At 43.7% G+C, this 27,453-nt stretch overlaps 1 protein-coding gene across 4 annotated transcripts in view; it reads left to right on the plus strand.

The window, feature by feature from the left end:
* The first annotated feature begins 136 nt into the window (after positions 1–136).
* Positions 137–27,453, plus strand: part of LOC135237057 (uncharacterized) — a 50,827-nt gene continuing 23,510 nt past the window's right edge. Inside the window, exons 1-19 of one of the 4 annotated variants that reach the window (XM_064303795.1) lie at positions 137–1,589; positions 2,499–2,633; positions 3,338–3,484; positions 3,916–4,015; positions 11,587–11,699; positions 12,430–12,565; positions 13,287–13,331; positions 13,439–13,706; positions 14,210–14,333; positions 16,520–16,688; positions 17,546–17,724; positions 18,650–18,793; positions 19,137–19,298; positions 20,476–20,591; positions 20,696–20,736; positions 24,875–24,956; positions 25,604–25,757; positions 26,064–26,334; positions 26,513–26,691. In XM_064303795.1, the coding sequence (XP_064159865.1) occupies positions 2,514–2,633; positions 3,338–3,484; positions 3,916–4,015; positions 11,587–11,699; positions 12,430–12,565; positions 13,287–13,331; positions 13,439–13,706; positions 14,210–14,333; positions 16,520–16,688; positions 17,546–17,724; positions 18,650–18,793; positions 19,137–19,298; positions 20,476–20,591; positions 20,696–20,736; positions 24,875–24,956; positions 25,604–25,757; positions 26,064–26,334; positions 26,513–26,691 (2,550 nt within the window). In that variant the 5' untranslated portion in view covers positions 137–1,589; positions 2,499–2,513. The remainder of the gene's footprint in view (positions 1,590–2,498; positions 2,634–3,337; positions 3,485–3,915; positions 4,016–11,586; positions 11,700–12,429; positions 12,566–13,286; positions 13,332–13,438; positions 13,707–14,209; positions 14,334–16,519; positions 16,689–17,545; positions 17,725–18,649; positions 18,794–19,136; positions 19,299–20,475; positions 20,592–20,695; positions 20,737–24,874; positions 24,957–25,603; positions 25,758–26,063; positions 26,335–26,512; positions 26,692–27,453) is intronic. The other 3 variants (XM_064303797.1, XM_064303796.1, XM_064303798.1) reach the window with 3 other exon arrangements.

Below are 27,453 nucleotides of genomic sequence, written 5' to 3' on the forward strand. Positions count from 1 at the left end.
AAGCATATTGTGGCTCGTGTGCCTGTGTAAAACGGGCTGGCTGAATGTTTTTGGTTTTCATTTCTGTATTTTTCTTTACTTTGCCTGATTAAGACCAGACTTCATTATTCATGCTTGTTATCTTCGATTGATCCATAACAGTGACCTTTGAATATTTTAAGTTCCCATGGGGGTGTGGGGTGGGGGCAAATGTCGGGGTATTAAGCATACACTTCAGTTGTGATGCAATGTACCCGACGGCTGTGGTTTTTACCGGCAGCTGCAGGGCGAAATGTTTTTGGCTGGACCTCAACAGCGGGACCAGCCCTACAAATGCAAAATGTCTGTGACTGACTGACTGACTGACTGAGTAATCAAGTTACACCATTGGCCGGATCATGTGTGTTAGGTCCAGCCATATACTAGGTTTTAACCTGGTCTTGTTTCAGAATTCTTTTCTTAAATATCTTTCATCTGCACTAAAGAGAATAAGAAAACAAATCACAGGAATTTCCCAGATGTTACCTTGTTTAAAAATCTTCCGGCATATTTGTGATGACATCTTTTTAAAAGCAAATGTGTCTACCATTTAGGTTTTATCCCTTGGTTGTTTTTATACTGTAAAAAGACAGACTGCAGCCACGAAAAGCAGGGCATTATGTCTTAAATAGCCTCTAATTTCCTATTGCTTAAAAATGACCAAAGGGAATACCGACTTGAGGAAAACTATTGGTGGTGGTGGTTATTACTGGGCGGAAGTGCTCATACCCGTTTGTTCAAAGGTGCAGCCTTTCTCTACGATGCTCCAAGGTAACTGCCCTACTGTCGTGATGCCGTGTATATTGTTTTGGCTTTTTTTAAATTTACTACTAACGTCTTAAAGTCGCAATTCCACTATTAAGGATGCAAGCAGGACAGTTTTAACACGACCTCACATTAACCACAACAAACCTTTACTTGGAAATGGACTTACCTTTTGTACCACATTATGTACATTTCATCTTAAAGTTAACACTTGAGTTGTTTATTTTCGTTGCTTTTAAGTGAAATAACCTATATTTTGAAAATTATATTTGGGGAGCAAGATAGCAGGGAATAACACATGTTAATACAGGGTAATAATGGCAGTGGTCTTTTTTATTTTGTTCTTTTGGCCTCTGCAGTTGTTTTAAATCGAAATGATTGTAAATTGAGAGAGTTTTAAACGGTATTAAAGTTCATTACCAACAAATAGTGCGCTTGTGTGCGTTCTTCTCTTAAATGCCGGCGATTGCTCAGTCCAAACGGTGAGCTGAGAAGGTCTAGTAACGCACGGAGTTTATTTGCCGAATTCGTTCATTATAATCAGCCAGTGACAAATACAGAATTGGTTCTTAAGAAGTTAGAAACTGTAGCAAATCATTGCTGTTGATTTCAAGGGTTTTTGTGAGTTCCAACAAACGCTTTTTCATTTTTAGTTTTTATAAAAATGGGAAGGTTAACGACGTAGCCAAATACTGCGAGACTTGGTTGCCATGACGTCGTCAACATTAACAGAGGAACAGTCACTGGAGACTCATTCCGTCGTGAAAGAGCAGCAGGCATAATATATTTTTTTATAACTGCCTCTGGTAAGTTACTTTCAGGTTATGCATTTCGTATAAGTTGCATATGAAATATGTTTTTAGTAGTTGCTCAGTTAAACGCGGTGATTCGTAAAACTGGGCGGGGGGGGGGGGGGGGGGGGGGGAATTATATCATTATATTATTACCGGGACAATAGCAGTTCACACACCACCAGCACACCCTCCCGGCGGCGGGAAAATGAGCCCGGTGTCGCCCCCCCACTCCCCACTCCTTTGACCCTGTTTACGAGTATCATAATGTGGAAGCCAGTTATCCATGGCGAGTGTCTGATGACTTCGCCGGTACGTGGCAACAAATGGAATAACGTGAAATAATATGAATTTGTGGGCTGTTTTTTCTGGAGCCGTAATTAAACCTATATGTCGCGCTCTTAATAGGTTTTGCTAACGGTGCTTGAAGGAAAATCTTATTTAATCCTTGTTTCACTGAGAGACGGTGCCCGCTGGCTTTTTAAGTTTAAGTAATGCATTGTTTTGGTCCCCAGTCTTTGTCTCCTCAACTCCCACAGAATATTTTCATTCTTGCCGCCTGGTACGCAGTGTAAAAAATGCAATAGGCCCAATGCCATGTTCAAATACCTAGCAACGCACATGGGAAAATCCGCAGAAATGTTTGTATGATTGTCAAAGTGAAATAATACTCTACATAAAACATGCTCAGGAATAAGATGGAGTGTAATCCGGAATGGGGAAAAAAAAAAATTACCCTTGTTTGCTGTGTTCTTCACAATACTGAGGTTCAGTTGTTCAGTTATATTTAAAGTATTTAAGTTCAGTTGTTTTTACATTCATGAAGAATTGTCAATAAACCCAAACTGAAAAAAATATTGTTTGTTGTGATTTATTTAATATCTGTTCTAACATCCTTAATTTCTCATTTGGGGTTTCTTGCAGGAAATAGAATGTGGAATGGCAAAAAGTCCACCACGCATCTGGCGGAAACCAGGGGCGGGGAGACCATTATACCACCTGCCTTGGCTAGACTCCTGCTTGGAGGAAACTCTGCTGCCTGGCAAACCATGGCATAAAGTATGTATCTTATCTTAAACCATGGCATAAAGTAAGTATCTTATCTTAAACCATGGCATAAAGTAAGTATCTTATCTTAAACCATGGCATAAAGTATCTTATCTTAAACCATGGCATAAAGTAAGTATCTTAAACCATGGCATAAAGTAAGTATCTTAAACCATGGCATAAAGTAAGTATCTTAAACCATGGCATAAAGTAAGTATCTTATATTAAACCATGGCATAAAGTAAGTGGATATTTTCTTTGGATAGCCTATTCCCCCACTCCAGCTAGTACATAGAAAAGTGAGACAGCCGCAAAAAGATTTCAGTAACAGCCTCTGCAAGCTAACGTTACCGCATGTGTGTGTAACAAAATCAAAGGTACATGATAGAAATAATAAACATAATTAATATCAACACAAAATTGAAAACAATTTGTGTCCGCATTTTCAGTCAATGATGTTATGTTTTAAATTAGTAAGCTATTACAGGCTGTCTATTTTATTAAAATACCGATTTAACATACAAAGTCACCAAATCATTCATGGTTTGAAAATGTATTTGTTTCCATTTTTATTGCTGAAGAACATTTTCAATTGATGTGTGTATGCCCTGTAATTCACTTGATCAAGGAAGAGTGATATTTGTCTGAAAAGCTATATTTTCTCCCAAGCCATGATGGTAGTGCCTAAGTTATCCTTCCTCCCTTTTTTTATTTAGGTTTATAACAGGCTGGCAGCTGCTCTTGCTCATGAACTCGAAACACAGCTGAGAGACTTTCCCCAAAGCAAGTGCTCATGGGAGCTTCTTGGAGGCCATTTCCTGCAGACCTTCTTGCCTGTACTTGCTGATCAGGCATGGCATTCGGTTTGTATAAAGAGTCTCAGGGCTTACATGTAGAAATCAATGCCATATACATTATACCAAAAATGTTTATTTCATTTATGTGCTCAGTATATATGTGTTTCACGTATAAAATATCTGCCTTCTCAAACTTGACTGTGATGATCTCTTGAGTTATTTTTCAAATAGGATCTAGGTTTATTGTTGTTGTTGTTGTTGGTGTTGTTATTATTATTATTATTATTATTATTATTATTATTATTATTATTATTATAATAATAATTACCACAGTTCAATATTCTGTTAAGCCCACCTTCTCGCAACTTTTCCCCCCAAATAGTTTTCCACCTATTTTTGTGTTCTCTCAATATGGAATACCCAATAATATTTGTAGGCCAGATTATGCAGCATTCTTTATTTTTGTCTTTCTGGTGACTGCTGCCATTGCGTTCAAGTGTCCTGAGGGTGAGGGGGCATCTGTGGAGGGAGAGATTCATAAGCTGGTCTTCCTCTGCAAGAGAGCCGTGGAGAGCAGCCGTTGCCAGTGGAGTTCCGGTAGTGTACAATCTTCACTGCATGCAGTAACCAGGAACTGAGCTATGCGCTTCCAGTACTCTGTACTGGAACCATGAAATCTCAGCCTGGTAGCTTTTTCTTTTGCTCAATATTTATAGCTCTCAATGATATGATTTCAAATCATTGAATGATTCAGCTATCAATGGCCTACAGTAATCCTGTGATGAATTGCATTTTGTAGTATGTGTGGGTAGTTCGCTCTAGATGGGCATAACATACCAACTACTGTGCACATCAAATGAGAACTGAGATCAAGGAATGCTGTTATGAAAAAAAACCAAAAAAAAACAAACAAGCACAATTATTTATAATTATACAGATCTCCTATGACTTTGTTTTCATTATATTTATATGCTCTTGATTTTTACAGTTTGTAATCAGTTTATCTGTCTTTAGCTTTCGAAACTTAGCGGCCTCAAAGCATTATGTTAGTTTTATAGGGTGACTTCATATTAGTGAATTTACTTTGTGTATCAGTTTGTAAACTGTGTTTTAACCCCTCCACGCAAGGCCCCTAGTGGGCAGCATGCCAGTGTGCTGAGATTGCTCAGACAAGCGTTGCTCCTGCAACCAAATTATGAGCGGACACAACATATTCTGTGTTTCAGCTTTATTAGTACATGATACACTACAATGATGCTAAATACAGAGTTCCTGTGTGCCACCAGGTCATCCAGTTAACATCCACATCCTCCCTGCAGTCCCATCTGCAACGATACCCCTGCCAAGCATGACACACTAAACAGCGTCCATATGGGAGTTCATAAAGATATTTTTTCACCACCAAAAATGTGTATTTCGTCATACTAACAAGATAAAACAAACAATAACCCGAAGGTATACCAATACAGTGATGGAAAACACTGCTTACTGAATAGCAAAATAAACAAGGGATATTTGTGGAATTACACCATGTCTTTCAACTATCAATATCTGCAACTAAATATGGAATAAATATTAAATCTTAACAGTAGTTTTACATGTAAATCCGTTTGGGAAATGAACACAGAAATAGAAAGCGGGGGTAGGTATTTACAATGGCCACACACACAGCCTCACTTGCATTTTACACCAGTGTAACTCCTTTCAGTTCGTTTTGATTTGATTGATAACTCTTATTGTGTAGAGGACAGTACAAGCTTTCTAACAAATTGTTCATTTGAATTTTATTACAAAAAGTGAGAGCTCCACGTGGTTGCTTCAGCACAGTGTTGTGCATTCAACTGTAACATTACACAGTAATATACTGTATAAGCACTGCTTCAGTATATATCCAGAAATGGATGCAATGTAAATGTTATGTAAAACAGTATAAGTCGCTCTCGATAAGAGCATCTGCTAAATGCCTGTAATGTATAATAGTAACATGTTGTCCCATCCCCTTGAAACAAAAGTTTACTTACTGTAGAGTACAGAAAAACATGCAAGTATGAATAAGTACATATTTAGTTAAGTGTAGACCCCTATACTGATGAAAAGATAATATTCTCACTTGGAAATGATTCAAAAATGTGTAAGAACAGTTGATTTGTAGTGAAATATGTAATTATGTTATGATTTTCAAATGCACAATTAAGATATTTTGGATAGATTTGGGGACACCAGCATACACCACTTACTTTTTGCTTCATAGATCTTTAGTAGTTACAGCTGAGGCCAGAAGTTTACATACACCTAGGCTAAAGATATTCAAACTCAGTTTTTCACAACTCCGCACATTTCATATTACCATACATTTCTATTGGCAAGTCAATTAGGGCATCTACTTTGTTCACATCAGAGGTCATTTTAAAACAATTGATTAGAGACAGATTTATTTCAGCTTTAATTCACTATATCAGAATATCAGTGGGTCAACTCACCAAGTTGTCTGTCTCTTTAAACAGTCTGGAAGATTCCAGAAATTGATGTAATGACTTTTTAGAAGCTTCTGGTTCTGGCATAATTGTCATAATTAGGAGTTAATTGGGAGTTAATTGGCACCTGTGGCTGTATTTAAGGGCCTACCTCTCCCCATCCCTCCCTTCCCCCCCTGTAAATGACTAAACTTAGGGTTGTAACTAGGCAGCTGTTTAATAGGTGACTTAGTTGATGCGCCAGTCTTAACGACTACTTGTATTTTTATTTATTTTTATTTTTACATAGATTGCGTTGTTGCCGTTCTCGTTGTTAGTGTTAATCAGTTTAACCACCAGGGTCCAAGTTGAACTATGCGGTTGTTCGCTGTACTTGGACCGGTACTTCTCTCTAGGGGTTTCGTCATACTTGTTCCTGGTTATGGTTATACACTTTGTTGTACGTCGCTCTGGATAAGAGCGTCTGCCAAATGCCTGTAATGTAATGTAATACCTTTAGAGCCACTGCCTTTTTGCCCTTGATACCATGGGAAAATCCAACCAACTCAGCCAAGATCTCAGAAAAAAAAAATTGTGGACCTCCACAAGTCCAATTACTCCTTAGGACCAATTTCCAGTCAACTGAAAGGTACCACGAGCATCTGTACAAACAATTTTATGCAAATCTAAAAACTTTTGGGACCGCACAGACACTGCATCGTTCAGGAAGGAGCCAAAAATTAACTCCCAGGGCTGAACAAACTTTTGTCCAACTGAACCTCAAGGCAACAACAAAGGAACTGGTGAAAGAGTTGGAGGCATCAGATATCAAAGTATCTACATCCACCATTAATTAAATCCTACATCGCCATGGCCTGAAAGGCTGTCACGCAAGGAATAAGCCCCTACTCCAAGACCAGCATAAAAAAGCCAGAATGAAGTTTGCAGGTGATCACCAGGATGTCATGGGTTTGGGGTGTAGTTCCGTTTTTTGGCCTCCTGGCCTTATTATTACCTTATTGGATGCACCTGTTTCCAATTCCTCCCTATGCCGTGATTTCGGCCACCTGCGTCTGGCTTTCAGTCCTTGCTTCAGTGTCAACTTACGTTCTCATTGAGCCTGTAAGGTATTTCAGAGCCTGTTTAATAAACCTCCTGTTCTCTCGCTTCTCAAGAAGCTTTTCCCCCTTAGAAGGTTTGTATTTCGGTCTGTGTTTCTGGGCTTCGTGCCGGCAGACCGTTAGGGCTTCACCTTTTCGTTTTCCTAAGCTGCGTCTTAGGTTCTTGGGTATCTCGGTGTTCGACCCAAGTTTTCCTTTTTGTTTCGGGTCTGAGCTGCGACTCAGTTACGTTGGGTTTCGCTGGTTTCTATCCCAGCTATTTTTCGTTCCTGAGCGGTGCTAAGTATTTTTGTTTTCCGTTTGGCCGTTTTTTAAGGCTTGACAGGGAGTTCGAGTTTTCACTCCTGTCAGTCTGTTTTATTTTTTCTCGTCCTCCTCAGTGGCTTATCACCTCGGGGATACGCTTTTTGAGTCCCTGTACCGTTACGTGTGGTCCTCCGACACTCCCCCCTCCCTCACACGGGATGAAGACCTAGTCTTTTGGAGGAGTGTTCTCTGGTCAGATGAAACAAAAACTGAACTGTTTGGCCATAATGATCAGCGCTATGTATGGAGGAAAACAGGTTTTAATCCAAAAAACACCATCCCAACTGTGAAGCATGGGGGTGGCAGCATCATGTTGAGGGGTGTTTTGCTGGAAAAGGGTCTGGTGCACTTAAGAAAATGGATGGCATCATGAGGAAGGAGGATTATGTAGAAATACTGAAGCAACACCTCAAGACATCAGCTAGGAAGTTAAAAGCTAGGAGTCACAAGTGAGTCTTCCAGTGGGACAATGATCCTAAGCATACCTCCAAAGTTTTAACAAAATGGCTTAAAGGCAACAAAGTGAAAGTATTGGAGAGGCCATCACAAAGCCCTGACCTGAATTCCATAGAAAATCTGTGGACTGAACTGAAAAAGTGTGTCTGAGCAAGGAGGCCCACAAACCTGATTGAGTTACACCAGTTCTGTCAGGAGGGATGGGCAAAAATTCCAGCAAAGTATTCTGAGACACTGGTGGAAGGCTACCCCAAGCATTTGATTCAAGTTAAGCAATTAAAAGGCAATTCCGCCAAGTGCTAACAAAGTGTATGTAAACTTTTGACCCTCTGAAAATTTGATATACTACATAAAAGCTGAAATAAATGTCTTTAGCCTAGGTGTATGTAAACTTTTGGCCTCAATGATATATATAAATATACATATATATATACACACTCACGGGCCACTTCATTAGGTACACCTGTTCAACTGCTCGTTAACACAAATATCTAATCAGTCAATCACGTGGGGAAGAAAGGTGATTTAAGTGACTTTGAACGCGGCATGGTTGTTGGTGCCAGACAGCCTGGTTTGAGTATTTCAGAAACTGCTGATCTACTGGAATTTTCACGCACAACCACCTCTAGGGTTTACAGAGAATGGTCCGAAAAAGAGAAAATATCCAGTGAGCGGCAGTTCTCTGGGCGAAAATGCCTTGTTGATGGCAGAGATCAGAGGAGAATGGTCAGACAGGTTTGAGCTGAATGAAAGGCAACAGTAACTCAAATAACCACTCGTTACAACCGAGGTATGCAGAAGAGCATCTCTGAACACACAACACTTGAAGCAGATGGGCTACAGCAGCAGAAGACCACACCCGGTACTAGCAAGTACCTAATAAATTGGTATATATATATAATATATATACACACACACACACACACATATATATACAGTATATACAGCGATCAGCCACAACATTAAAACCACCTGCATTTTTCTTATTTTTTCAGATTTTCTGATGAATATTTTATTTTCTCTGTTTGTAATCAAACATTTCACATGTGGTCAAAGTGCAGACACAGAGCTTTTATTAAAGGGTATTCTTATATATTTTGGTTTCACCATGTAGTAATTACAGCACTTTTTATACGTAGTCCCCCATTTCAGTGTTTTTAGACAAATTAACATAATGTCAAATAAAAGAGTCATGTTTTGTATTTGGTTGCATATCATTTGCATGTCATGACTTCCTGATGTCTGTGACCTCTCAACGTCATCAGAGTCTGGATATCTTATTGTCAGGTTGTCCTACAAGCGATACAAAATCTCTTTGCATTTGAATAGATCTCTATGGGAATTGGGGGGTGGGACTAGATTCAGTAGATACAGTATGGAACACATTTGTTGGCTAAATGGCTTTAAGTCATCAAGGGTCAAAGGTATCAAATGAGCCTCAAACCACTGTACTGCTGCCAGATATGCAGTAGATACTACAAGCATTGTTTCTCCTGAATGTTTTTTCCATTGAGTTCAACAGGAAAATTAATCAGGAGAAACAATTTTGTACTATCTACTGCATATCTGGCAGCAGCACGATTCATACAGTGGTGGCACTTAGTCCGGGGGGGGGGGGGGGGTGATTAGAGCTCTGCAGCACCTTGCTGCTGCAGAGCTCTAATCACGGTGGGAGGTCACCAGCCTGGGCGAGCTGCTGGGTGGAGTGCGTAGTTCAGTATGGACAAATCCTTCTGATGTTGTACAGAAGGAATCTGCAGGACCATGATGTTGCCGTGATGTGCTCCTTGAGGTCCAGCGGGTCATCCAGAACCACACCCAGGCTCTTAGCAGAGTGAGAGGCAGTCACTGTGCTGCCATCAACCATGATTGAGAGCTCACGTAGTAGGGAGGTCTTGTGGTTGAGCTTCAGGTGGTGGCTGGCCATCCAGGTTGAGATGTCAGCCAGGCAGGAAGATATTTTATCATTAACCTGTGAGGCAGAGGGGGGGAAGAGAAGAAGAGTTGCGTGTCATCTACATAGCAGTGATAGGAGAATTAATAACTGAACCAAGAGATTTGGTGTATATGGAGAACAGCAGAGGACCCAGTACAGATCCCTGTGGTACTTCAGTGCTTTATTGGCATGACAAATATAGGCACTTGTGTTGCCAAAGCAGTGGTTACAACATACAACTATATAGAATGAGCATGTGAATTTGTTATATAAAAAATATATACAAAAATATCAGTAAGTGATGTTAGGTGTGTGTGTATCTGACTGTCTGTGTGTTGTGTGCATGAGTGAATATTATGTGTCTGCTTGTACGCGTGTATGCTGTGTAAATGTGTGCATGAGGTGGTCACACATTGTCCCTCAGAGTATGGCAAGAGAACACAAATTGTGCTGCCTTTTTCTTCTCCTAATAGGTAGGGTAATCTATTGTCATTGGGTATATAATGGAATTGGGGACATTTCTGGATCATTTTTTGGTAGAATTTTTTGGTCAAATTTTGTGCATTCCATCAGGAAGTGTTTTTCAGTTTCAATTCGGTTGCCTTTGCATTGTTGGCACAATCTTTTTTCTTCTGGCAACCATGATTTTCTGTGCCTGCCCGTTTCTATGGCTAAGTGGTGGTCTGTACCTCATCAAGATGGTTCTCAGTTTTTTGTCAGTAACTGTGGTCAAGTATTTCGCTACATCATACTGTCTTTTTAGGACCAAATAACATTTCATTTTACTTTGGATTTTGTTTTAGTTTCCCAGTAGGTTATATAATTCTGTTTCAGCTGTGTTGCAATTTGGTTTATTCTAATTATGTTTGTAGTTTTGTTCTGATCCTGAGTAGGTGAGGTGTTAGTGTGTATTAGTGAGACCTCATCCAGGTGACCTGGTAGGACCTATCTGCAAGATAGCACGTGAACCAAGACAGGGTAGTCCCAGCAATGCCCATCTCAGCCAAGGTGGAGAGGAGTATTTTGTGGTTGACCGTGTCGAATGCTGCAGACAGATCAAGGAGGATCAGGACAGAGGAGAGGCGTGAGGCTCTCACAGTGGCGCGTGCCTCCGTCACAGTCAGGAGGGCAGTCTCTGTTGAGTGCCCGGATCAGAAGCTAGACTGGTGTGGGTCTAGCAGGTTGTTCTGATGGAGAAAAGAGGTTTGTTGTTTAAGTACTGCTCACTCAAGGGTTTTGGACAAAAAAGGTAGAAGCGATGCGGGTTGGCCTTGCTGTTCCAATACTTTTGGAGGGGACTGTGTATATATATATATATATATATATATATATATATATATATATTTGTATATTGAAATTCTTCTCAAATTTTAAATAATCTGCAAGAATTTTACTGGAGAATTTTATAATTATTCTGCCCAGGTCAGAACGGCATTCTCCTGTGTTACTATAGTTATAACCACTGTGTCCTGTGTTACTATAACCACTGTCTCCTGTGTTACTATAGTTATAACCACTGTCTCCTGTGTTACTATACTTATAACCACTGTCTCCTGTGTTACTATAGTTATAACCACTGTCTCCTGTGTTACTATAGTTATAACCACTGTCTCCTGTGTTACTATAGTTATAACCAATGTCTCCTGTGGCTCAACATATGAGCTGAAATTACTGCTAGTGCTGTTAACCGTGCCCCTCCTGTCTTGCATCACTTGCTTTACCACAGTGGCCATACTACCAGGTGTTAGTCACAGCAGATGGTGTGATATCCTTGCCTTTTTCCCGACCACTTTAGTTCCGTCGTAATATCATGCTCAAGGCCTCTGTCTGGGTAACTCATGTATTGTCATTTCCGCTTTTTTCCGGGCTCATGCAGTGAGTGTGTCCTCTTCCCAGATGGCAGCCATGTTGCAGCCTGCCGAGAGATGATGGATTTTGTCAGCGATACCTACAACCTGGTGGCTTTTGAGATGGAGCACATGCTGGCTGTGGAGGAGAGAAAGCATCAAGTAATGCACTTTTCTACGTCTTTGCTTATAGGACACAAGCAACTCTAGCACCCTGGATGCAGTATACATTTGTGCTGAAACAAATGCACCACTTGTAATGCAAAGTGTCACGCACAGGCCACAGGCCTGGTGTAATTCAGATCACACGGAAGCGCAAACAGATGTCATCACAGGGGGCTCACTGGGTGGGGAGGCAGGTAGGGCAGCCCTGCTTCCTGCAGAGTCTTGGCCTTGCCACAGGGGGCTCACTGGGTGGGGAGGCAGGTAGTGCAGCCCTGCTTCCTGCAGAGCCTTGGCCTTGCCACAGGGGGCTCACTGGGTGGGGAGGCAGGTAGTGCAGCCCTGCTTCCTGCAAAACCTCGGCCTTGCCACAGGGGGCTCACTGGGTGGGGAGGCAGGTAAGGCAGTCCTGCTTCCTGCAGAGCCTCGGCCTTGCCACAGGGGGCTCACTGGGCGTGGGGCGATGCAGGCTAGGGCAGCCCTGCTTCCTGCAGAGCCTGGGCCTTGTCACAGGGGGCTCACTGGGTGTGGGGCGATGTAGGCTAGGGCAGCCCTGCTTCCTGCAGAGCCTGGGCCTTGCCACAGGGGGCTCACTGGGTGGGGAGGCAGGTAGGGCAGCCCTGCTTCCTGCAGAGCCTGGGCCTTGCCACAGGGGGCTCACTGGGCGTGAGGCGACGCAGGCTAGGGCAGCAGGGGAACGAGTTGCCTCACTGGTCCCTCCTCTGCACAGGAACAGGAGGAGCTGGATGTGGAGGAGGTGGACTCTGCCTGGGCGTTGACAGCGAGGAGACGCCGCCAGTCTGTGGAGAGCAGATACCTGCACCTGAGCATGCGCCGGAGTTCCACCTGTCGGAGCAGTAATACAGGTCTCGCCTCACACACTGACCGCTATACCGTCTGCACAGTGCACCAGTGGGCTGCTGAACAAGTGGCACAAAACACAGAGAGACGGTGAAGATTGTGTGTGTACACACAGTGTCAAGTCCAGCACTGCTTGACAATAGGGTGGAAAAGATTCCTCCTTTCATCATGTTTAGCCCGCTCACCTCCGTTCTGTATGGTTTGTGATGGGGGAGGAGGTGGTCACTATGGACCGAATTCACACCGACACTTAAGCACATTTTCCTCGACCGTCTCTCACTCTCACAGTGAGCTAAGCGGAACTAAGGCCCTGTGAGCTTGTCGTAAATTGAGTAACATCAGCTGGAGTTACATCAGTTGGAATTGTACTGTTTCTGTGCAGCATGTGGAAATGTTCCTTGCACAAGATGTCAGCCAGGAGCAGTTATTTGGAAGAGATGGGTAGCCTTAACCAGACTGCAAAGTGCAAAGGTGTGAAAGGGGGGTGGGAGCAGTAGGGCTTGGGCCAAGCAGAACAGAAATTGGGGGTTATTAGGGTTCATTAGTAATTTGGGGTTTATTAGATTGTGTGAGATTAAGTTCATGATGTGCAATGGGATGAGAGCATCGTCAAATGTGCGTCTGAGATTCTTATTGACCTGGCAAGGGGGTTAGGATTCTGGATTCAAGAGAGAGCGTTTTTTGTGAGTTAGCGTTATGCATGTTGCATGTCTGTATCATCTGAAGAGACTCAGCTTGGGCTGGAGTGTGGATGGTCCCCTGGTGATTTTGGTGAGCATGTCCGAGATATGAAAGTTTGTGTATAAATTGGGGAGGTGTAGGACTGAAGCAAGGAAAGACATGAGCATGAGAGAGGAAGTGAATGTGTGTTACTGCAGAGCCAGGGGTGCAGTGTGCCAGTCTTACACCCCCGCCGTTACACTGTGTTACTGCAGAGCAGCGTGCTAGCCCTACACCCCCGCCGTTACACTGCGTGGAGAGCGAGGTGCTGGGTGGGGCCATCTCCACGGTGCTGACCTCTGACCCTGGACGAATGCAGGAAGTGTGCAAGAGGCTCGGTGGCCGGATGCTGACAGTCTCCCTGCGCAGATCAGTGTGGTTAGACAAGCTGCTGAGGTTACAGCCGTTCAGTTCTGACTCCACCTGGTGAGCATGAAGATAACATTATCCTGTACCGTAGAACTCTGCACTCCATTACCCACTGGGAGTTGAACTGAAAGCTGGAGATTCAGACTAAAATTAATCACAAACTGAATGACCTTGTAAATTGTAATTCCCTGTAAAAACATGTCAGTTATCCATTTTCAGCAAGGTTTATGCCACGAGAGTTCAATTGTTAGGATCTTAGTAACATTGACTTAGCAATGATAATCAGACATTACAGCTTGATTATTTCAGTTTATTTTGGTGGTATTTTAGGATACAACTAGACTCTAATTAAACACAAGTCATACAAGAACTGGAACTCACTCACTGGTTAGATGGCTTTACGTACCCCACAATGAGTCAACCTGTAATTTGTTGTCAATCTCTGACTTATGCGAACCAATAGAATGTCTGCATTCCTCAGAGGAAATGGCTGAACTGAATATGATCCTGGGGCTCTCAGAGCCTCAGCGTGCCTCAGCGTTTGTGTGCTTGCTCTGCAGGAGCCTGGAGAGGAGGGAGAGGGAGCGGTTTGGCCGGGCTGTGGAGCGCAGAGTGGCCACTCTGAAACTGAGAAGCGCCACTCACTCTCCTGTCTCTGGCCTAATTGAGAATGCTGTGGTGGAGGTGAGGTCATCGGAGCATGCCTAGAGAGTGCTATTAGTCACTGTTACTGCAGTGTGCCTGTGTTAGTCACTATTACTGCAGTGTTCCCACCATCAGTCACTGTTTCTGCTGTGTTCCTGTGTTAGTCACTGTTACTGCAGTGTTCCTGCGTTAGCCACTGTTACTGCAGTGTTCCTGTGTTAGTCACTGTTACTGCAGTGTTCCTGCGTTAGTCACTGTTACTGCAATGTACCTGCGTTAGTCACTGTTACTGCAGTGTTCCTGCGTTAGTCACTGTTACTGCAGTGTCTCTGTGTGAGTCACTGTTACTGCAGTGTTCCTGCATTAGTCACTGTTACTGCAGTGTCCCTGTGTGAGTCACTGTTACTGCAGTGTTCCTGTGTTAGTCTCTGTTACTGTAGTGTTCCTGTGTGAGTCACTGTTACTGCAGTGTTTCTGTGTTAGTCACTGTTACTGCAGTGTTCCTGTGTTAGTCTCTGTTACTGCAATGTACCCGCGTTAGTCACTGTTACTGCAGTGTTCTTGTGTTAGTCACTGTTACTGCAGTGTTCCCACCATCAGTCACTGTTACTGCAGTGTTCTTGTGTTAGTCACTGTTACTGCAGTGTTTTTGTGTTAGTCACTGTTACTGCAGTGTTCCCACCATCAGTCACTGTTACTGCAGTGTTCTTGTGTTAGTCACTGTTACTGCAGTGTTCCTACCATCAGTCACTGTTACTGCAGTGTTCCTGTGTTAGTCTCTGTTACTGCAGTGTCCCTGTGTGAGTCACTGTTACTGCAGTGTGCCTGTGTTAGTCACTGTTACTGCAGTGTTCCTGTGTTAGTCACTGTTACTGCAGTGTTCCTGTGTTAGTCTCTGTTACTGCAGTGTCCCTGTGTGAGTCACTGTTACTGCAGTGTTCCTGTGTGAGTCACTGTTACTGCAGTGTTCCTGCGTTAGTCACTGTTACTGCAGTGTTCCTGTGTTAGTCACTGTTACTGCAGTGTTCCTGTGTTAGCCACTGTTACTGCAGTGTTCCTGCGTTAGTCACTGTTACTGCAGTGTTCCTGTGTTAGTCACTGTTACTGCAGTGTTCCTGTGTTAACCACTGTTACTGCAGTGTTCCTTTGTTAGCCACTGTTACTGCAGTGTTCCCACCATCAGTCACTGTTACTGCAGTGTCCCTGTGTTAGTCACTGTTACTGCAGTGTTCCTGCTGTAGCAGTGTTTCAGTGCTAAGCGAACATGAAGTCTTGCGAGTGGTTCTGCATTCGGTACATCCATTCCAATGTATCTGAAGGGTTGATACAGGGAGCCTCTCAGGGATAAATGCATATTATACCCAGTCGCACTGAGCATGCCTCCCACTCTGACTGCAAATTTGGCTCTTGTAGCTCTAATGGAACATTGTCATTCTATATGAACTGATCCACACAGTAACTATGTTAGAGCACTCTGCCAGCTGATTCACACTGTAACTGTGTTAGAGCAGTCTGCCAGCTGATTCACACAGTAACTGTGTTAGAGCACTCTGCCAACTGATCCACACAGTAACTGTGTTAGAGGATTCTGCCAGCTGATCCACACAATAGCTGTGTGAGAGGACTCTGCCAGCTGATCCACACAGTAACTGTGTTAGAGGATTCTGCCAGCTGATCCACACAATAGCTGTGTGAGAGGACTCTGCAAACTGATCCACACAGTAACTGTGTTAGAGGATTCTGCCAGCTGATCCACACAATAGCTGTGTGAGAGGACTCTGCCAGCTGATCCACACAGTAACTGTGTTAGAGGATTCTGCCAGCTGATCCACACAATAGCTGTGTTAGAGGACTCTGCCAGCTGATCCACACAGTAACTGTGTTAGAGCACTCTGCCAACTTATCCATACTGTAACTGTGTTAGAGCCCTCTGCCAGCTGATCCACACAGTAACCCTGCTGCTGCTCCTGGGTGCCAGCTGTAGGATCCTGCACCGGCAGAACTGAGCAGTGAGACTGTAGGATTTGTCATAATGCTGCAGACCAGTGCTTTAAAAGGATCAGCCTCCCTGCCACTCTTTCTATCATACTGAAACCACCACTTCGGATTTTAGGAAAGTTACCTTTGAATCATAATTTGATTAATAATCAGACTCAGGGCTAACCACATATTAACAGACACTTCTGCTCAATACCTTTACCTTGTGCTTTTTCATGTTTTTTCAGGCCTATGAACAGACCCCTTGCATGCAGGCTTTTGCCACTAGTGAGCGGATGATCAGTGAGAGCTGTAAGGCCTTGAATATTCTATATGTGCACAGTGGGGTGTACCAGCCTTGCCTCGTCCACTGGCTGTTTCCCCTCCAGATTGCATTTCAACAGACCGCCACCAAAGGTACTGTACTTGAGCCCAGGTGGCCATGTGCTTTACAGCCCATCATAAAGGAAAAACATAAAAGGACATGTTTCAGGCTCGCAGTGTGACCTTGTGTTTTTATTTTAACTTCTGCCAATGTCTGCAGCAGCGAACTGGGGAATGGTTTCAAAATCGCATAGGAACAGCTGAAGGCAGCCATTTCAGGCGGTATGATGCAGCCGCATAGGAACAGCTGCAGGCAGCCATTTCAGGCGGTATGATGGAGCCACATAGGAACAGATGAAGGCAGCCATTTCAGGCGGTATGATGCAGCCGCATAGGAACAGATGAAGGCAGCCATTTCAGGCGGTATGATGCAGCCGCATAGGAACAGCTGCAGGCAGCCATTTCAGGCGGTATGATGGAGCCTCATAGGAACAGATGAAGGCAGCCATTTCAGGGCGGTATGATGCAGCCGCATAGGAACAGCTGCAGGCAGCCATTTCAGGCGGTATGATGCAGCCGCATAGGAACAGCTGCAGGCAGCCATTTCAGGCGGTATGATGCAGCCGCATAGGAACAGCTGCAGGCAGCCATTTCAGCCGGTAAATTTCTAATACAGCGGCTCCGCCTCCGTCGTGACGGTGCTTCGGCTGAAACAGTCAGTCGGTGAAGCTTGCATTTGTACACCCCGAGGCTACAAACTGAAACACTTTGAAGCAGTGCGCTGCTTGCTGTTACAACTGCAGGTTACAAACTGCACCTCCCATCCCCTCACAAAGAGGAAAAAGTGTGGTGTGTGCAGCCACAGTTCAGCGAGAGACCGGGGGGAGGAATGGGTGACTCTCCATTGTGGACAGAATCACTTTAACCGCAAGCTTCTTTGTTCCGGTCAGCCGAACACTGCTACGAGCTGTCCATGTACCTGCACCTGCTGACTCAGAGGCTTTTTCCGAGCGCAGAGGAGGTCCTGGCCATGGGCGAGTCTGTGATGAGGCGTCTGCAGGAGCACGACCCCAATCTCCACACTCACTTACAGCACTGCGCCTCCACCAACACACTCCTGGACCCCAAGGTACATTCACTGCACAGGCCACGGCCACAGTATAAAACTCAGTGTGTTTCTAGTGCAGTGCAGTCTCCTGTGTGTTTCTAGTGCAGTGCAGTCTCCTGTGTGTTTCTAGTGCAGTGCAGTCTCCTGTGTGTTTCTAGTGCAGTCTCCTGTGTGTTTCTAGTGCAGTCTCCTGTGTGTTTCTAGTGCAGTGCAGTCTCCTGTGTGTTTCTAGTGCAGTCTCCTGTGTGTTTCTAGTGCAGTCTCCTGTGTGTTTCTAGTGCAGTCTCCTGTGTGTTTCTAGTGCAGTGCAGTCTCCTGTGTGTTTCTAGTGCAGTCTCCTGTGTGTTTCTAGTGCAGTCTAATGTGTGTTTCTAGTGCAGTCTCCTGTGTGTTTCTAGTGCAGTCTCCTGTGTGTTTCTAGTGCAGTCTCCTGTGTGTTTCTAGTGCAGTCTCCTGTGTGTTTCTAGTGTAGTGCAGTCTCCTGTGCAGTATGCTTTCATTTTAAATTAATTCTGTGACACTTCCTGTTTTGTAATTGTACCATATATTGTACGTGTGGATTCAGGAAACATTTTTGCTTAGATTTACATACAAATAAATTTGGATGCTACATTTTACTTTTCAAACTGTTTTTATTATTTACTTATCGTGAATGCCGTGGTCAGCAAACCACTGACACATGCTGTTGGAACACAGCCCAGTTTCAATGGCTGCATGCTCCTATTAAACCTACAGGATTGTATTGACTTAGCTTCACTGAATATGTATCCATTAAACTTGATAACCGCAATCACACACATGCTATACGGTCTGTTAAACTAGGAGATCCCTTTGTGTACTTTAAAAGTCCCGCAGAATAGTGTTTTATGTGAAATACGAAAGTGCACTATGTTTTATGTGAAATATGGACTGGCAAGAAATTAAGGTCTGTGTGTGCTTGTGTCAGGATTATGCTATTGAGTGTCTGGCACGAGAGAGGGAGAAGGTTCTGGAAGCTCTGGACATCACCGGCACATCCGATGGACACCTGGCCGCCACTAGGAAGCTCCTGGAGAATCCTGCAGTCTTCCTTCGCAAATGGATTGGAGAGGTAAAGTACCAATTTCAAATGGGTTTTTAATGTACATGTAAATTCAGTCTTCAGCTGAGGCCAGTCTCTCTGTGTTGGTCTTAAAATCAGAGTAGCACCCTTACCATAGAAAACTGTCAGCAAGCAGTGCGCGTTTTGTTGCAATAGTTGGAGGTGAAATTAAATATTATCATTACATCATAACATTCATGAAAGCTGTGTATGAAACGAAGACAAAGTGCATTGCAAGATGTCCTCTCCCAGGGCTTGGTGGGTCCCCGTGGAGATGGTCAGGCTGAGATGTCCTCTCCCAGGGCTTGGTGGGTCCCTGTGGAGATGGTCAGGCTGAAATGTCCTCTCCCAGGGCTTGGTGGGTGTGCTGGACCTGCCTGCGGTCCTGCTGGTCTGGGATCAGCTCTTCATGCAGGATGGGAGCAGGAGAGTGATGGAGGATTTCTGCCTCACCCTGCTGCTGCTGCTCCGGAAGGATCTGCTTTCTGCCTGTGATTACCCAGGCATGAGAGAGGTATCTAAATCATCTTCTCCACTCCCTACACAAAACACCCACTCCAGCCCTGAATTTACCCAGGCATGAGAGAGGAATCTAAATCATCTCCCCCCCCCTCCCTACTCAAAACACCCACTACAGCCCTGAATTTACCCAGGCATGAGAGAGGTATCTAAATCATCTCCCCCCCTCCCTACTCAAAACACCTACTCTAGCCCTGAATTTACCCAGGCATGGGAGAGGTATCTAAATCATCTCCCCCCTCTCTACTCAAAACACCCACTCCAGCCCTGATTTTACCCAGGCATGAGAGAGGTATCTAAATCATCTTCTCCCCTCCCTACACAAAACACCTACTCCAGCCCTAAATTATCCAGGCATGAGAGAGGTATCTAAATCATCTTCTCCCCTCCCTACACAAACACCCACTCCAGCCCCGAATTTACCCAGGCATGAGAGAGGTATCTGAATAATCTCCCCCCCTCCCTACACAAAACTCCCACTCCAGCCCTGAATTTACCCAGGCATGGGAGAGGTATCTGAATAATCTCCCCCCCTCCCTACACAAAACACCTACTCCAGCCCTGAAATTACCCAGGCACAAGAGAGGTATCTAAATCATCTCCCCCCCCCCCTACACAAAACACCTACTCCAGCCCTAAATTATCTAGGCATGAGAGAGGAATCTAAATCATGTCCCCCCTCCTCTACACAAAACACCCACTCCAGCCCTGAATTTACCCAGGCATGAGAGAGGAATCTAAATCACCTCCCCCCACTGATCCCTACTCAAAACACCCACTCTAGCCCTGAATTTACCCAGGCATGAGAGAGGTATCTAAATCATCTTCTCCCCTCCCTACTCAAAACACCCACTCCAGCCCTGAATTTACCCAGAGCACGAGAGAGGCACCAATACATCTCTTCTCCTCCTGAGAACAGGGCCTCCAGCCACGAAATAGCTTGGGCATGAGAGAGCTGAAATTAGCCTATTTTGTGGCTCTTGGGTGGCTTATCCAGCGAAAGCACGAGATTTCTCTGCTGTTATGTACTGACAGTCCAGAATCAAATTCTGACTGGGCCAGAACAAGCCAGGGCTGGGAGCCTGGCCCTCTGGGACAGCTCAAACCTGCTTTGGCCAGATGGAAGGGGCCTGTGCTTCTGGTACTGACACGTGCACGTTCCTCCTGTTCAGGTGCTGTTGGTCCACGCCAGCCACCTGCTCACGGCTGACATTCAGCGGGCTTGGATTCACCTGCAGCAGGGGGGTGTGGCAGACGACATTCCAGGGTTTAACAGATCAGACACAAGGTGAGAGAGCTCTGAGAGAAACACCTGCTTACACTGTCCCTCTGTCCTCTCACCTAGGACCGGGCAGGTGCACTAATAGCCCATGTGTGTCATTTATGTTTAAGGTTTCTTTGTGGACCCTTTCCACAGGAGTCAGCACTACATGGTACTGTGGCCTTTCATTGACTCTGCTTCTCTTGCATTGGAACTGTGCTTTTTTCCTTCAATCTCTGCCAATGTTTTTCCCTTCAGTGATTTTACTTTGCTGTTTAATCAAGCCATCTTCATCTCAGTAAAAGGCCTTTCATCTAAAAGCATGAATGGGAGAATTATTGCCCATTTCCTTCATATTTTGACTGGTGATTATGATGAACTATGATGATTGAAAGTTTACAATTGAAGAAAGCAAAGTAAGGTCTTTCTTTTTGTGGTTCTCAGACCTTAAAACACACGCTCTCCAGGAGTAAATGGCGCAGACTCGCACAGAAAAGCAAGTCGCAGTGATGGCCTTCTTTAGCCAAACCTTTCCTCTGGCTCCAATGAGTAATGAAGTGATTGGATCTTACCATAGAATTTCCTTCAACTTTTCGTATTCATTTTGTAATAAGCATACACCTCTCCACAATCACTCACTCTGTTCATTCCAAACCTCTTTATTCAAGTGCAGTTGATACTACATTGATTATGTGATGTTAATTTATGCTATTTCACACACTATATGTACAATATATGCACATGGGTTGTTTTTTGCAATTAATGAGTTGTCACCCATTAATCAAACAGCTAAGAGCAGTGACCTTTGATAAAAAAATTTTAATTTAAAAATCTTTACTACATGATCTGCAAGCTATTCCACACAGTTGACTACTCTCTGCGTGGAAAAAATGCTTCCTAATGTCTGTATGGAATTTACCTTTCGTTAATTTCCATTTATGTCCCCTCGTTCTACTAACAGAACTCAACCTGAAGTATCTTTTGTAGTTAACTTTGTTAATCCCCTTTATGAATTTAAAAGCCTCAGTCAAATCACCCCTAAGTCACATTTTACTAAGCTTGAAGAGGTTAAGCATTTTAAGTCTTTCTTTATAGCTTTTATCTTTCATACCAGGAATCAATTTTGTTGCTCTTCTTTGAAATTTTTCCAGAGCCTCTATATCTTTCTTGTAGTACAATCCCCAGAACTTCACACAATACTTCAAGTGTGGTCTAACAAATGTGTAAGATAAGTCTAACTCTGGATAAGTCAACTTCCTGGGCTTTATACTCACTACTTCTGGCTATATATCTCGGTAGCCTGTTGGCCTTTTCTTACAGCTACAGCACACTGCCTAAAATATGAAAGGCTTTGATCAGCCATTTTCCCAAGTCTTTTTCAAACTGAGCGCACTGTCCCTCCCATGAAGCAATCCCACCAAATGTTTTTTGCTCTTTCTTTATGAAACAGGAGGGATGTTTTAGTGAGATATGAAACAGGAGGGATGTTTTAGTGAGAGATATGAGACAGGAGGGATGTTTTAGTGAGAGATATGAGACAGGAGGGATGTTTTAGTGAGAGATATGAGACAGGAGGGGTGTTTTAGTGAGAGATATGAGACAGGAGGGATGTTTTAGTGAGAGATATGAGACAGGAGGGATGTTTTAGTGAGAGATATGAAAAAGGAGGGATGTTTTAGTGAGAGATATGAGACAGGAGGGATGTTTTAGTGAGAGATATGAGACAGGAGGGATGTTTTAGTAGAGATATGAGACAGGAGGGATGTTTTAGTAGAGATATGAAAAAGGAGGACAGGAATGTTTTAGTGAGAATGAACAGGAGGGATGTTTTAGTGAGAGATATGAGACAGGAGGGATGTTTTAGTGAGAGATATGAGACAGGAGGGATGTTTTAGTGAGAGATATGAGACAGGAGGGATGTTTTAGTGAGATATGAGACAGGAGGGATGTTTTAGTAAGAGATATGAAACAGGAGGGATGTTTTAGTGAGAGATATGAGACAGGAGGGATGTTTTAGTGAGAGATATGAGACAGGAGGGATGTTTTAGTGAGAGATATGAAACAGGAGGGATGTTTTAGTGAGAGATATGAAACAGGAGGGATGTTTTAGTAAGAGATATGAAACAGGAGGGATGTTTTAGTGAGAGATATGAAACAGGAGGGATGTTTTAGTAAGAGATATGAAACAGGAGGGATGTTTTAGTGAGAGATATGAGACAGGAGGGATGTTTTAGTGAGAGATATGAAACAGGAGGGATGTTTTAGTGAGAGATATGAAACAGGAGGGATGTTTTAGTGAGAGATATGAGACAGGAGGCATGTTTTAGTGAGAGATATGAAACAGGAGGGATGTTTTAGTAAGATATATGAAACAGGAGGGATGTTTTAGTGAGAGATATGAGACAAGGGATGTTTTAGTGAGAGATATGAAACAGGAGGGATGTTTTAGTAAGAGATATGAAACAGGAGGGATGTTTTAGTGAGAGATACGAGACAGGAGGGATGTTTTAGTGAGAGATATGAAACAAGAGGGATGTTTTAGTGAGAGATATGAGACAGGAGGGATGTTTTAGTGAGAGATATGAGACAGGAGGGATGTTTTAGTGAGAGATATGAGACAGGAGGGATGTTTTAGTGAGATATGAGACAGGAGGGATGTTTTAGTGAGAGATATGAAACAGGAGGGATGTTTTAGTGAGAGATATGAGACAGGAGGGATGTTTTAGTAGAGATATGAGACAGGAGGGATGTTTTAGTGAGAGATATGAACAGGAGGGATGTTTTAGTGAGATATGAGACAGGAGGGATGTTTTAGTAAGAGATATGAAACAGGAGGGATGTTTTAGTGAGAGATATGAGACAGGAGGGATGTTTTAGTGAGAGATATGAGACAGGAGGGTGTTTTAGTGAGAGATATGAACAGGAGGGAGGTGTTTTAGTGAGAGATATGAAACAGGAGGGATGTTTTAGTGAGAGATATGAAACAGGAGGGATGTTTTAGTGAGAGATATGAAACAGGAGGGATGTTTTAGTAAGAGATATGAAACAGGAGGGATGTTTTGTAGTGAGAGATATAATGACACGGAGGGATGTTTTAGTGAGAGATATGAGACAGGAGGGATGTTTTAGTGAGAGATATGAACAGGAGGGATGTTTTAGTGAGAGATATGAGACAGGAGGGATGTTTTAGTGAGAGATATGAGACAGGAGGGATGTTTTAGTGAGGATTATGAAACAGGAGGGATGTTTTAGTGAGATATGAGACAGGAGGGATGTTTTAGTGAGAGATATGAGACAGGAGGGATGTTTTAGTAAGAGATATGAACAGAGGGATGTTTTAGTGAGATATGAGACAGGAGGGATGTTTTAGTAGAGATATGAGACAGGAGGGATGTTTTAGTAAGAGATATGAACAGGAGGGATGTTTTAGTGAGAGTATGAAACAGGAGGGATGTTTAGTAGAGATATGAAACAGGAGGATGTTTTAGTGAGAGAATGAAACAGGAGGGATGTTTTAGTGAGAGATATGAAACAGGAGGGATGTTTTAGTAAGAGATATGAAACAGGAGGGATGTTTTAGTGAGAGATATGAAACAGGAGGGATGTTTTAGTGAGAGATATGAAACAGGAGGGATGTTTTAGTGAGAGATATGAGACAGGAGGGATGTTTTAGTGAGAGATATGAGACAGGAGGGATGTTTTAGTGAGAGATATGAGACAGGAGGGATGTTTTAGTGAGAGATATGAGACAGGAGGGATGTTTTAGTGAGAGATATGAGACAGGAGGGATGTTTTAGTGAGAGATATGAGACAGGAGGGATGTTTTAGTGAGAGATATGAGACAGGAGGGATGTTTTAGTGAGATATATGAAACAGGAGGGATGTTTTAGTGAGATATGAGACAGGAGGGATGTTTTAGTGAGAGATATGAGACAGGAGGGATGTTTTAGTGAGAGATATGAAACAGGAGGGATGTTTTAGTGAGATATGAAACAGGAGGGATGTTTTAGTAAGAAATATGAGACAGGAGGGGTGTTTTAGTGAGAGATATGAGACAGGAGGGATGTTTTAGTGAGAGATATGAGACAGGAGGGATGTTTTAGTGAGATATGAAACAGGAGGGATGTTTTAGTAAGAGATATGAGACAGGAGGGGTGTTTTAGTGAGAGATATGAGACAGGAGGGATGTTTTAGTGAGAGATATGAGACAGGAGGGATGTTTTAGTGAGAAATGGCTAGTTATGCAATGGTAAGCATTTTTATTTGTCTGGTTATGAAGATCCTGTTTGTGGGTCATCATGTCATCGTAGGCCTCTTGGAGCTGGGGTCTGAAATCCAGGTAGCTGTTTTTGACCCTTCCAAAGAAGCCCCAAGCCTGGAAAAAACTGTGGGGTGAGCGGAAATAAATACTTAAAAAATTTAAAAAGTTCTGATTTTTCTTTTCTATTCCTGATGTTATTTTTAATGGGCTTGAGGTCACAATTTTTATTTGATACAATATGAAAAAGAACAGGTCTGAACTTTCACTCCCAAGTCAACATGCAACTACAACAGGAAAAAGCCATGTTGGTGAATATCCATGCCATGTCATTGTATAGACTAATTTAGTCATCCTAAATAAGTCAATAGTAATTGTTCTTTTAAACAATTAAGTGAAATAAAAAATGCCTTTTGAATGCATGTCTTGTGTACAGCTCATTTCCATTAAAATCAGACTGCATTGGTAGTCAAGACCTTGGGAGAGAATTAGTTATCCCATTAGAGCTTTTTTATTTCCAGTATTAAAACCCAAAATAAAATGTGTGTGTACACCAAAATGAAAAAAAAATGTTTTGTAGTTTATGCTTAGGGTTTGAACGTCTGATTTATGAAACCCAAAGTAACTGCTTCAGTTTTTTCTTTTCTCATTTTGTGAGTCTGGTTGCATGATTGTTCTGAATTACCAATATGGAAAAGCTGTAGTGGTGTTGAGGTCTGTAGATTCTGTTTCATTTATGAATGAATGAAATGAAAAAGTGTATTTGCTTCCTGATTCACAGTAATCTGTCTTCTGAAGAATCTTCATTTCTGTATCCCCCCTGGATCGCCCACAATCCTTCACTCTCTGTTCCTCACCAATCCACTGTCCAACAGCCTTTTGACCTATATATTGACTCAGTTCATTACATCCCTGACAATGCCACCATTATAAAGGTAGGCCTCTTTGCTACGTTTAAGTCATGAACTTAGCCAGTGCCTATTTTCAGTCGGGCTAAATTCAATCAATACGTGTTGTTAACTTTGTCTCACAATTAAATGCAAGTGCAGTTTTTTTTATTTCTTCCGAAACAAATTGGCGAGTTCAGCAACTCCCAAAATTAAGCTGGACAAATGTTAGAAATTAGGCCAGGTTTATGGGGCCAGGTTTATGCCTTATTCACTGGAAAGTGCTGTTATAAAGTCCCCATCAGTGATGGTTTGTGTGTTTATCCTGGTTCTGTGGGTGTGGACCACTTGCAGGTGATAGGCTGGTTCCTGCGCTCAGCGTTTGAGGACCTGCCTGACATCGTGGCTCTCCCAGACCTCAGCTCTCCAGCCAGGAGCCCGCAGTTCCACTTTCACCTGACCGTGAATCCAAGCAGCCAGATGACCTTTGACCCCAACATGCTGCTGCTGTTGCAAGTGCAAACCGTCTGTGTTGACACTGGAGAGCTGCGTTTGATAGGTTGGCCTAAAACATCTGTTCAGACGATACCCGTCAGTGCTGCGAAAATTTATTTTCTGTTTCCAGGTAGAATATCTCTCCACATACAGAAAAAAATGGTTAAGAAAACCCCTTAGTATGCAATTACCATCAATATATTTGGAAAACGTACACCAAAGATCCTGGATAGCCCTCCACTGCCCAGTCTCATTGGTAAAGAGCATAGCCAGTTCCCCTGTCCCCCATCGTTGGGTCTTCCCTTCAGGAAGCTGCATCATGCGGGTATTTGATGACGAGGGCAGGCTGACCGCTGGAGGGCACCAGTGCCCGCTGCGCCCAGGGGTGCCACTGAAGGAGGAGGCCCTGCTCACCGAGTCCGCTCTCCAGCATCAGCCTGCGGTTCCCAGCACCACCGTCCTGTTCCGACTGTTACCCCACACACCCGTAAGGACTCAAACACACCCAGCACCACCGTCCTGTTCCGACTCTTACCAGACACACCCAGCACCACCGTGCTGTTCTGACTCTTACCACACACACCCGTAAGGACTCAAACACACCCAGCACCACCGTCCTGTTCCGACTGTTACCACACACCCGTAAGGACTCAAACACACCCAGCACCACCGTCCTGTTCCGACTCTTACCACACACACCCGTAAGGACTCAAACACACCCAGCACCACCGTCCTGTTCCGACTGTTACCACACACACCCGTAAGGACTCAAACACACCCAGCACTACCGTCCTGTTTCGACTGTTACCACACACACCCGTAAGGACTCAAACACACCCAGCACCACCGTCCTGTTCCGACTCTTACCAGACACACCCAGCACCACCGTGCTGTTCTGACTCTTACCACACACACCCGTAAGGACTCAAACACACCCAGCACTACCGCCCTGTTCCGACTGTTACCACACACCCGTAAGGACTCAAACACACCCAGCACCACCGTCCTGTTCCGACTGTTACCACACACACCCGTAAGGACTCAAACACACCCAGCACCACCGTCCTGTTCCGACTGTTACCCCACACACCCGTAAGGACTCAAACACACCCAGCACCACTGTCCTGTTCCGACTGTTGCCACACACACCCAGCACCACCGTCCTGTTCCGACTGTTACCCCACACACCCGTAAGGACTCAAACACACCCAGCACCACCGTCCTGTTCCGACTGTGCCACACACCACAC

This window comes from Anguilla rostrata, chromosome 12 (genome assembly GCF_018555375.3).
Source record: "Anguilla rostrata isolate EN2019 chromosome 12, ASM1855537v3, whole genome shotgun sequence".
Taxonomy (NCBI): Eukaryota; Metazoa; Chordata; class Actinopteri; order Anguilliformes; family Anguillidae; genus Anguilla; species Anguilla rostrata.